General features: G+C 34.4%; 1 protein-coding gene across 1 annotated transcript in view; it reads right to left on the bottom strand.

The window, feature by feature from the left end:
- The window catches only part of LOC132738508 (uncharacterized), a gene marked incomplete at its 5' end in the record, with an annotated part of 181,797 nt that overhangs the window by 147,020 nt on the left and 21,570 nt on the right, over nt 1-13,207 (bottom strand). The window contains 1 exon segment of the mRNA XM_060726011.1: nt 12,476-12,565. Coding sequence (XP_060581994.1) covers nt 12,476-12,565 — 90 coding nt within the window.

Here is a 13,207-nt window from a genome sequence, read left to right as displayed (position 1 = left end):
AAGGGAATTCATTTACGGAGGGAACCGTGTCAGGGATTTTTGTTTGCTCAATCAGCGACTTAATTATCTTTAATTACGTAATGTTTGACGTTACGTAATATTTTTTTGAGAAAAGATAGAAAAAATTTGAGACACGGTTCCCCAGATATTATAAGTATGTTTATTTTCCAAAAGTTTGATGACAAAAAAATAAACAAGAGCACCGCTAGGCGGAGCATTATATGCCCGAAAGTGATTTTTTTTTTTTTTAGTAAAGATGAAGAATTTGTAAGACATGGGAATAAAGTATCATTACCTCCTTCACAAGACAATCATCCTTTGAAGTTTCAACATTGTGGTCCAAATGGAACTTAAGTTATGCCCCAGAAACTGTTTTCATTTCTAAGGTAATAGTGACCTTGACCTTTGACCTTGTGACCCCAAAATCAATAGGGGTCTTCTACCCAATATGGACAATCATACTATGAAGTTTAAACACAGTGGGCGAAATGAAACTTAAGTTATGCTCCGGAAACTGTTTTCAGTTTTAAGGTCATAGTGACCTTGACCTTTGACCTTGTGACCACAAAATCAATAGGGGTCTTCTACCCAATATGGACAATCATCCTATGAAGTTTGAACACTGTGGGCCAAATGGAACTTAAGTTATGCTCCGGAAACTGTTTTCAGTTTTAAGGTCATAGTGACCTTGACCTTTGACCTTGTGAGCCTAAAATCAATAGGAGTCTTCTACCCAATATGGACAATCATCCTATGAAGTTTGAACACTGTGGGACAAATGGAACTTAAGTTATGCTCCGGAAACTGTTTTCAGTTTTAAGGTCATAGTGACCTTGACCTTTGACCTTGTGACCCCAAAATCAATAGGGGTCTTCTACCCAATATGGACAATCATCCTATGAAGTTTGAATACTGTGGGACAAATGGAACTTAAGTTATGCTCCGGAAACCAAATTGCTAACGGACGGACGGACGGACGCCAGGGGGTATAACATAATATGCCTGAAATTCTTTCGGGCATATAAAAATGACTTTGATATGACGATTTAAAATTTTAGGATTTTTATTAAAAATCAATCATTTACAAAGGCATTTTTTTCAAATATGTTATTTTTTATGATGATCAACGACATTTAATGCACAAAGATTAAATAAATAACAATTATTACTAAAATAAGTTGGTTTAAATGACATTTATGTGATTACCACGGAAAGTGTCTGTTGTCACCTTAAGTATTTCGATGAATAAAGGGATTCTATGAAAGATTAAAAAAGTGATTAAACGATCAATATCAGCTGTTAGCTATTTAGTTTAGCCCCTGAAAATACTGCAGGTCTTGTATAATTGAGACATTAGAGGACAAGAAAGAAGCACTGTCCTATTATTTCTGACTAAACTCTTATTGATTGCTAGTTGATTCTTCATACCCACAAATGACAAACGAACATTATTGTCATTTTTTTATTTTACCCTCACCACCAATTGATTTTCCCCCTGTATTTTACAGCCGAATAAAGGCTGTTTCCCCTAGCCCAAAATAGGTACATTTTCCCCTAAAAATGCTAATATTTTCCCCTAAAACCCCTGTGCACATTCTTCACCAGAATGATGACCTAACATCAGCTGACTTATATCAGCTAGAAGACAGAAAGCTGTCCCTATAGATAGCTTCTGCTAGTACCATGCATAGTAAATTGATTAAAATTGATTTTTTTTAATGTATGGGTAAATTCCATTCTCAGTGGTTGGAATTTGATTTTCCCCTTTTCTGATTTATCACGCTATATTTTCCCCTTCAGGTTGTTTTAAAAATTGAGGAAAAATCACTGCCACCCTGATCATTGTTAACCTTAAAAATCTTCAGGCACTGAAAGGGATTTGAACCCCAGACCCCTTGATTACAAGGCAGACACACAACCATCTGGCAAAGAGGTCAACACAACAGCAAGGCTGTTGGAAATGATTTATACCTGTAATCACTATGTGGTTGAAGTATTTTAATCAGTTTTAATTAAACATTAAACAATTTTTGATAATACTGATATTCACATTTTAACATTTTATTCACAAATATACATGTAATATCATAAAAAAAATGATAAGAACATTTCCTCTTTAAGTGGTAATATTGTTCAATAATATGAAAAAATATTATTATCATAAATTTTCAATTTTTTTGTCATTACATGCTGTACACAATCATATTATGGTGTACACATATATATACATACACACACACTAAGAATAGTATTAGATAATTTTGAAGATGAAATCTCTTAATTGATATTTTCAGGGAAATAAATGGTCATTTACTCCAATATTCACTTGGAAAGGCTGGTACAGTGTAGCTAGAAACTAGAAATGTGTCCATAGGACACGGGTGCCCCCACCGCGTCACTGTTATGACAATCTTATGACTTTAGGTCAAATATTTTTTGAAAACTAAAAATCTTTTACTAAGTAATGGGCAAGAACTTTACAAATACTGAATAAATCCACAAGCAAACCCCAAGATGCATAAGTACACATACTGACCAACATTCTTGTAAACTTTCAGGCCTACAAGTGAAATACCTTTTGAGCTATGCATGAACAAGTTGAAAATTGCAAATTTATACTACTGTAAGTCAAGGGCAATAACTCTAACAAAACTGAAAAAAATCCACATGCAAAGTCCCAGGTGCATAGCTTCACAGTGATGTGAATCATTATTCCTGTAATTTAGTGATGTTGATCATTATTCCTTTAAAGTTCGTTGATTCTAACTCATGCACTCAAGGAACAAATAACAACATAATGAAACGTTTTTTACTAAGTCAAGGGAAATAACTCTACAAATACTGGATAAATCCACAAGCAAAACCCCAGGTGCAAAACTAAATATGCTGAGCAACCTTCCCATCAGGTTTAATGACTCTAGGTCAAATGCTTTTTGAGTTACATGCGACACAAGTTGAAAATTGCAAAATTTCACTAAGTCAAGGGCAATAACTCTAAAAATACTAAAAATATCCAGATGAAAATACCCAGGTGCACAACTACACATGCTGATCAACATTCCTGTAAAGTTTCATGACTCTAGGTCAAATACTTTTTGAGTTACATGCGACACAAGTTGAAAATTGCAAAATTTTACTAAGTCAAGGGCAATTCCTCTGAAAATACTAAAAGTATCCAAATGAAAATACCCAGGTGCACAACTACACATGCTGATCAACATTCCTGTACAGTTTCATGACTCTAGGTCAAATATTTTTTGAGTTACATGCGACACAAAAGAGAACGGACGGACGGAAGGACAGAAGGACGGACGGAAAGACGGACAATGGTAAATCTAAATGCCCGCCACTATAGTGGGGGCACAAAAAGTATAAGATATAAGAGAGACAAAAAGATTATCACACACAACAGGTTCTTGTATAATATTTGATGTATATTTCACAAATCAAACTCTTCTCCAAAAATTATTCATGAAAACATATGCCTTTTTACCAGTGTCACCACTGGCATGAATTTCTGTATAAATTCTAAAAATTTTTGGTTTGAAGCGTAAATATATCTATATATAATGATAAACATTTAGCTTCCAACAGAATCATTGAGAAGTTTTAAAACAAGTCATGTGACTTGAACAAACCCTGGAAGTTACAATAACAGATATTGTGGATATTTTATGATTGAAACAAGTCTAAGCCATTCATTTGACATGTTCTTTAACATTTCCAGAGCTCACTGTGACAACTATTGTGAAATCTTAACCCTCTAACCTGACCCACGCAAAATTGGTAAACACTTACAAGAAGATGTTTCATGTTTAATATCTAAGCTCTAGCTCTTTGGGTTTATCAGAATAAGATTTTTTTTTTAGTTTTTCATATATACATAAATTATAAGGAAATTTTATTTGACCCCCATGACAGGGCCAATTCTGACTCCAGGGCTTCTATTTCAACAAGCAAATTTGTTGAATTTATATCCCCTGCCAAGTACTGGTTATTACTAACACAACAACTGAAGCCATATTGCTTTATTTATATATATTTATCAGTGCGTAAACAGTAATATTCTTTGTACATGATAAATATTCCGGGCAATAACAGAGCCTAACTCCGTGTTAAATAGTAATATCTGGACATGCCAATGAGATGTTAATTGCCTTTTTGTATTGATGATTGCCTTAAAGTTTTGTTGAAATCAATACAGCAGTTGCAAAGAAATAGCAATATTGCTCTATATGCATACTACATAACTAATCAACTAACCAAGGACCATAACTCTGTAATGAAGGGCCTGGTCTGAACAAGGCAACAATATCTCCTCTTGGTATTAAAGGTTCCCATAAAGTTTACTTGAATTCCTGCCAGTTGTTGCAGAGAAGTAGCGCGGAAACAATTATTGCCCTATATGCATACTGCATAACTAATCAAAGGCCATAAATATGAGTTAAAGTGTCTGACTGGAACAAGGCGATGATATGCGCATCTCCTCTTGGTATTGAAGGTTCCCATAAAGTTTGCTCTATATGCATACTGCATAACTAATCAAGGGCCATAACTCTGAGTTAAAGTGTCTGAACAGAATAAGCCGACGATATGCGCATCTCCTCTTGATATTGATGATTCCCAAAAGGTTTTGTTGAATTCCAGCCAGCAGTTGCAGAGAAGTAGCTCGGAAATGATTATTGTTCTATATGTATATTGCATAACTATTATATACATCAATGATCTCCCACTTCATTTTAGAGACCTAGAAATAGACATGTTTGCAGATGACACCACACTTAAGCATCAGGACATTCACCACAAGAACTACATAATAAACTTCATACTAACCTCGAACATGTAAACAAATGGTGCATACAAAATGCAATGGTGTTAAATACACAGAAAACAAAGGCAATGCACTTTACATCAAACAATACACAGCTTCATTTACCACCTTTACACCTTCAAGATCAAATGATCCAATTTTCTAAAACCGAAAAGTTACTAGGTGTTTTTGTCGATAGTAAACTAAAATGGAAAATCCAAATAGAAATGATACTTAAAAAATGCAACTCTCAGTTATACCTACTTCTCAGAATCAAGCAATACCTAGACTTACATGCAAGAAAACTATTCATTAACTCATACATCTTACCACACCTAGATTATTGCTGTACTATCTGGGGCAATTGCAGCAATGATCTGATCAATGAAATCATAAAATTTCAAACAAGATTGCATTTGAGAACAAGAGCTGTCAGAAGGACAGCGCGCTCGACTTTTTTAGTGCTTGCCTATAAAACAAAACTTTGACAGTTAAGGGCACACAAGACTTTAACTAGGAATTTCTAAGTACAAATCAAGAAACATTTTCACAGAGTTATCTTCTCTTGCTTACAGATAGGTCTCATGATGGCACATAAGAACTCCAACTTCCAAAGTAATATCTCAAATGGTTAAGTCAACAAGTGGACAAGAATGAAAATCTTAACTGAGTTTCTAAGTCAAAAAGGGCCATAATTCAAATAAAATCCTTAACAGAATTACCTTCTCCTGCCCATGTTTAGGGACCATGATGGTAAACAAGTATTCCAACTTTCAAATTAATATCTCAAACAGTTCAGTCAAAAAGTGGACTGGTACTTAAAAACTTAACCAAGATTCTAAGTCGATAAAAGGCCTTAATTTTTAAAACAAATCCTTGACAGAGTTACCTTCTCTTGCGTACAGATGGGGGTAATGATGTGAAATAGCATTAAAAGTTTCAAAGCAATATCTCAAAGGGTTAAGGCAATAAGTGGATTTTACCCATATTCAATGTATTTTCTAAGTCAAAAAGGGGCATAATTCTGTCAAAAACCTTGACAGAGTTATGTCCTCTTGTCTGTTGATGAAGGTCGTGATGGTAAACAAGTATGGTCAGTTTCAAAGCAATACCTCCAATGGTTTTGAAATAAAGTGAGGTGGTACAAAAAACTTAACCAAGCTCAATACACTTTCTAAGTCAAAAAAGGGCCATAATTCTGTCAAAAGCCTTGACAGAGTTATGTACTCTTGTCTGTAGATGGAGGTTATGATGGTGAACAAGTATGGTAAGTTTCAAAGCCATACTTGTAATACTTCTGAAATAAAGTGGGGTGGTACGAAAAACTTAACCAAGGTGTGACGCCAACGCCAACGCCGACGCCGACGCCGGGGCGAGTAGGATAGCTCCCCTTTTCATAGAAAAGTCGAGCTAAAAATGCTATGCCACCGCATGAATACAACACTAAATAGTAGTGTAGGAACAGATTTTTTTTTGTTTCTATACAATTATGAAGATTGTCATAATGCATAGATCCCTGACCTATCTAATTCTTATTATCAGATTAGTGGTTAAATCTGTTGTTAACTCAATAAAAGATCAGAGTAGGAATATATCAATGCACTCGAGTCTAGTGAATTTGGTGGTGAAGGTCATATTTCACACAGCCTAAATTTCATGACTACATCAAAGGACAACACAGTAAGACACTTTGTAAAAATCTAGGTCAGCTGAAATCAAAGTTCACTTTACATCTTAATCTGTGCACATGGTTCAAATTTCATAGCTGTACATCAAAGGACAAGAAAGTAGGTCACATCATCAAAATCTAGGTCACCTGATATCAAAGTTCAATTTTACAACTAAAACTGTGCACATGGTCAAAATTTCATTGCTGTACATCAAAGGACAAGAAAGTAGGTCACTGTCCCCTTGGGCAAGGCAAAATTTTGGACCCAAGGATTCAATTCAAAACAATCTTGATACAGTCCACCAAACAACATTTCAAGTCAAATATCTAAGTTGTAGCTTTCTCCCATTTAGAAAACATTTGTTTTATTTTCTGTTTTTTCTATGTGTACATAATGAGAATCACTGCCCCCGGGCAGGGCCAATTTTGACACCAGGGGAAAAATTTGAACAACTTTGGTAGAGGACCTATAGATGATATTATATAGCAAACATCAAAGCTCTATGCCTTGTACCTTCAGGCAACAATATTTTTTATTTTTTTACTATATGTACATATTGAAAATCAATGACCCCCGGGGCGGGACCAATTTTGACCCCAGGGCTATAATTTGAACAACCTTGGTAAAGGTTCACTTCACAAAGTCTCATGCCATATATTTAACCTCTAGCCTTTGTCAATTCAGAGAAGAAGAATTTTCAATTCAGAGAAGAAGACTTTTCAAGTTTTTACTTTATACATATAAGGAAAACTATCGCCTCTGGGACAGGGCTATTTTAACACTAGGGGCATAATTAAAACAACTTAAGTAGAGGACCCATAGATGATATTATATACCACATATCAAAGCTCTAAGCCTTGTACCTTCAGACAAGAAGATTTTTAAATTTTTTACTATATATTCATAGTGAAAATCAATGACCCCTGGGGGTGGGGCCAGGACAATTTGACCCTAGGGCTATAATCTTGCTAGAGGTTCACTACATAATGTTTCATGAAAAATATCTTAACTCTAGCCTTTGTAAATTTAGAGAAGATGATTTTTTTAAGTTTTTACTATATACATATAAGGAAAACCTATGGCCCCTGGGGCGGGGCTAATTTTGATACTAGAGGCAAAATTTGAACAACTTTGGTAGAGTACCTATAGATGATATCATTTAACAAATATTAAAGCTCTAGGCCTTGTAGCTTCAGACAGTAAGATTTTTTTATTTTTTACTATATGTATATATTGAAAATTAATGACCCCCGGGGCGGGGGCAATTTTCACCCCAGGGCTATAATTTGAACAATCTTGCTAGAAGTTCACTTCACAATGTTTCATGCAAAATATCTAACCTCTAGCATTTGTCAATTGCTAGAAGAAATTTTTTTAAAGTTTTTACTATATACATATAAGGAAAACCAATGACCCCCGGGGCGGGGCCAATTTTGACCCCAGGGCTATAATTTGAACAGTATGGGTAGAGGTTTACCAGACAATGCCTTATGCAAAATATCTAAGCTCTAGGCCTTTTTGGTCTTTACAAGAAGGATTTTAAGTTTTTACTATATGTACAAATAGTGAAAATCACTGACCCCCGGGACGGGGCCGATTTTGACCCCAGGGCTATAATTTAAACAATCTTGGTAGATTTCTACCAGACAATGCCTTATGCAAAATATCTAAGCTCTAGGCCTTTAGGGTCTTTACAGGTATTTTATGTTTTTACTATATGTATATATAGTGAAAATCAATGACCCCGGGGCGGGGCCAATTTTGACCCCAGGGCTATAATTTCAACAATCTTGGTAGAGGTCTACCAGACAATGCCTTATGCAAAATATCTAAGCTCTAGGCCTTTTGGATCTTTACAAGAAGATGTTTTAAATTTATTCTTATAATTCCTTTTGGTTGCCATGGCAACCAGATTTCTGCATGGAATGAAATTCTTTGAACAACTTCGGAAGCCTATTACCCAAGGATCAATCCTGCCAAGTTTGGTTGAAATTGGACTAGTGGTTTTTCACAAGAAGATTTTTTAAGTTCACTATATAATCTATATAACACACACACACACAAACAAACACACACACATACATACACACAGGTGAATCGCTATATGCCACCGCATCGCAGATGCTGCGGTGGCATAAAAAGAGCAGCAGGTATATATATCCAGATAAAAGTTACGATGCACCCTCCAGTGATTTGTTTAAAGAACTAAATTGGATGAGATTTGATGAAAGAATGAAATACAAAAAAGCAATCATAATGTTTAAATCTATCAATGACATACCATATCCACAATACATGCAAAGTAAATTCCAATTTGTTTACCAAAAACATGAGCGCAACTTAATATCTACAAATAGTTCAGACCTAGCTGTTCCACTTTGAACTTTGTCCGGGACATAACTCTAAAAGTATAAGTGGTATCAACATGAAACTTTGTAGGTAGATAGATCTCATTGAGTAGGTGTGCAGTGCACAATGCAGTGCACAAGAACCGTAACTCTGCCTTGCCTAATTTTTGAATTATCCCCCTTTGTTTATTTTACACTTTGAACTTTGTCCGGGACATAACTCTAAAATTATAATAGGTATCAACATAAACTTTGTAGGTAGATAGATATCATTGAGTAGGTGTGCAGTGCACAATGCAGTGCACAAGAACCGTAACTCTGCCTTGCCTAATTTTTGAATTATCCCCCTTTGTTTATTTTACACTTTGAACTTTGTCCGGGACATAACTCTAAAATTATAATAGGTATCAACATAAACTTTGTAGGTAGATAGATATCATGAGATGTATCTACCTACAAAGTTTCATGTTGATACCTCTTATACATTTAGAGTTATGTCCTGGACAAAGTTCAAAGTGTAAAATAAACAAAGGGGGATAATTCAAAAATTAGGCAAGGCAGAGTTACGGTTCTTGTTCACTGCGCACCTACTCAATGATATCTATCTACCTACAAAGTTTATGTTGATACCTATTATAATTTTAGAGTTATGTCCCGGACAAAGTTCAAAGTGTAAAATAAACAAAGGGGGATAATTCAAAAATTAGGCAAGGCAGAGTTACGGTTCTTGTGCACTGCATTGTGCACTGCACACCTACTCAATGAGATCTATCTACCTACAAAGTTTCATGTTGATACCACTTATACTTTTAGAGTTATGTCCCGGACAAAGTTCAAAGTGGAACAGCTAGGTCTGAACTATTTGTAGATATTAAGTTGCGCTCATGTTTTTGGTAAACAAATTGGAATTTACTTTGCATGTATTGTGGATATGGTATGTCATTGATAGATTTAAACATTATGATTGCTTTTTTGTATTTCATTCTTTCATCAAATCTCCTCCAATTTAGTTCTTTAAACAAATCACTGGAGGGTGCATCGTAACTTTTATCTGGATATATATACCTGCTGCTCTTTTTTGAAATTTTATGATTTCATTGATCAGATCATTGCTGCAATTGCCCCAGATAGTACAGCAATAATCTAGGTGTGGTAAGATGTATGAGTTAATGAATAGTTTTCTTGCATGTAAGTCTAGGTATTGCTTGATTCTGAGAAGTAGGTATAACTGAGAGTTGCATTTTTTAAGTATCATTTCTATTTGGATTTTCCATTTTAGTTTACTATCGACAAAAACACCTAGTAACTTTTCGGTTTTAGAAAATTGGATCATTTGATCTTGAAGGTGTAAAGGTGGTAAATGAAGCTGTGTATTGTTTGATGTAAAGTGCATTGCCTTTGTTTTCTGTGTATTTAACACCATTGCATTTTGTATGCACCATTTGTTTACATGTTCGAGGTTAGTATGAAGTTTATTATGTAGTTCTTGTGGTGAATGTCCTGATGCTTAAGTGTGGTGTCATCTGCAAACATGTCTATTTCTAGGTCTCTAAAATGAAGTGGGAGATCATTGATGTATATAATGAAAAGCAGGGGCCCCGAGGACAGATCCTTGGGGAACACCTGATATAACCTCTGCAGATTCTGAGAGTTTTGTCATGCTATGAAAAAGTAGCTATTTTCTTGTTATATTTTATATTGTGTATATTAAATAAGTGAGTGAAATATTTGTATTGAATTTCATTTTAAATTTTATTTTGTATTTTCTGATTTCAAAATTAGGCATAAATTTATAAAGGATTAAACTAAATTATACCCTTTTTTCTTTGTTAAATCTCAAGTACATTTATGTGGTCAATTAGAATGTCTCAAACAGGTGACATGTTGTTACAGAGAAGCCAATGTGCTAAAAACCTTTTACACTAGACAAAGAATTGCAAAATGCTTGTTATATTAACATCTGTGATAAACTTTATTCTTTTAAAAACATAGACAATTAAATTTCTTGATAGTGATTAGAAAATATGTAAGTTATTTCTCAAGTATTTTCAGAATTAAGCCAGAACTTGTAGTTCCGCCTCTCTAGAAATAATGTTTAATTATTGGTCAACTAAGTTAAACCAATGGACAGTGAGAGAACCCCTTAAAAGATCCCTTTTCCAGCTGGCAGTATCATTCTGCCTGATTAGTAACTATATGTGTTGACAAATTAAATAAAAGCTGGAAAAGTGGATTAAACTTTCTTATATTTTTATATCTAGGTAAGTTGTATTTTATTCTATGTACATTTTGTAAATGTTTGATGTTAAACAACTAAAATTTAGTTAAGAACACTAAGCTGTTCTTATTTTGAATACTTGAAAATATAATTATGTTAATAACTTTGTTAAAAACTTCAGGTAACAAGATGTTACTTAATATTTGAATATCATCTATTTGTTCAAGTAAATGAATGTAAAACTTACTTTCATTAATATGTTAGAATTTAATATTCTGTTTATATTAGATCATTCTGCCTGATTAGTAACTATATGTGTTGATAAATTAAATAAAAGCTGGAAAAGTGGATTAAACTTTCTTATATTTTTATATCTAGATATTCCCCATTGTGAAAGATTCTGCCCCAATAAGCGAAGGCAGAACAGTTTACCTGATACACTGACTTTCTATGTTCTTCAATCTGGAAACAGTTAATTATGTTCTGTTTGCAAGATAAGATGAAAACCATTTAATTGTACGAGAAGAACAATGGTAATAATGCAGTTTCTGAATAAGAATTTTATGGTTTACAAGGTCAAATGCTTTGGTTAGGTCAAGAAAAATTGTGCCAACTAGTTCGCCATCATTTATTGCATTTATCCAATTGTCAACTATGTTTGTTAATTCTGTTTCACAAGAGTGCTTGGTTCTGAATCCTGACTGGGCCTTAAAAATAAACGTATGAGTTTCTAGAAATTGTTTTAGATGGTCAGATACGTGCTTTTCAAATATTTTAGAAATGATATCGGTCGGTAATTATTTTTATCAGAATTTTGTCCTTTTTTATAAATGGGTGTAACTTTTGATTGTTTTAATTTGGTAGGAAACTTTCCTGTTTGAATACTTAAATTGATAATAGTAAATAAAGGTCTATATATTACAGAAGATGCAGTTTTTAGAAATCTAGCACTGATTCCATCGAGCCCCAAGTGGCCTTTTTGACATCAAGTGAGTCTAATGTTTTTTTAACATGATCCGGTTCAATTGGTGGTATCACAAATTCTGGAATATCTCAGTTAATTATACCCTCTAACATTTCTTTTAATATATATTCATTTGCTTTATTCAGTGCTGAAATATTTCCCGATTTTTTAAATATGTTTGAAAAGAAAGTATTGAATATTTCTTCTGTTTCTTTTGGGTCAGAGACTTGATTTCCATTGTCATCATTTATATAGTTTTTTTGGAAGTTGTCAGTTTTGCCAGATAGTACTTTAAGGTTCTTCCCTAACTTTTTAGGATTTTTATTCTGTTAACTGCAGTTTTAATTTAACTGGTGCAGAAACAGTAGTTCAGCAAATGTCTAATAATACCATAGATGATTAAAATACTGAATTACAAAATGACTCATAACCCAATGATTTAAATTAAATGACAGCTGAACTTACCGAGACAGAAACATCACCAGGCACAGTGGAAAAATCAACACCATCCAACTTTTGTTGCTTTTGTGGGGTATGCTCATTCTCCACTTCATTCTAAAATTATGACAAAAACAACAGTTTTCTAAGTTTATTTCATGTGACTATAAAACAACAAGTTTTACATTTTTATATCGTCAATCTGAAACAAGAGCCGGTTGAACCGGGTGATGCTCCCCGAATAGGTTTTGGACACCGGAAGGTATACCTCTTGTTGTGTCAGAGTTATGCCACAGACAAAGTTCAAAGTGTAAAAACAACCCAAATATTGTGCACAACACATTGTCTCAATATGGTGATCATTTTTGTGAAATAGTTGTAAAATCCGACTTCAAATAACGAAGTAATGCGCCGGACATGATTTTGCTGCAAGGTCATGCTGTGACCTTGACCTTCCAGGTAGGGACCCAAATGTTGCATGCGGCACGTCTATTCAATATGGTGATCATCTCTGTGAAATAGTTGTAAAATCCGACTTCCAGTAACAAAGTTATGGGCCGGACACGATTTTGCTGCAAGGTCATGCCGTGACCTTGACCTTCAAGGTAGCGACCCAAATGTTGCGCGCGACACGCCATTTTAATATGGTGATCATTTCTGTGAAATAGTTGAAAAATCTGACTTCAAATAAGGAAGTTATGGGCCGTACACAATTTTGCTGCAAGGTCATGCTGTGACCTTCAAGGCAGCGACCCAAAT

Source organism: Ruditapes philippinarum, unplaced genomic scaffold (genome assembly GCF_026571515.1).
Source record: "Ruditapes philippinarum isolate M1 unplaced genomic scaffold, ASM2657151v2 ctg1332_1_1_1_1, whole genome shotgun sequence".
NCBI lineage: Eukaryota > Metazoa > Mollusca > Bivalvia > Venerida > Veneridae > Ruditapes > Ruditapes philippinarum.
The sequence above is the reverse complement of the archived record's forward strand: the minus strand, read 5'-3'. Positions and strand labels throughout refer to the sequence as shown.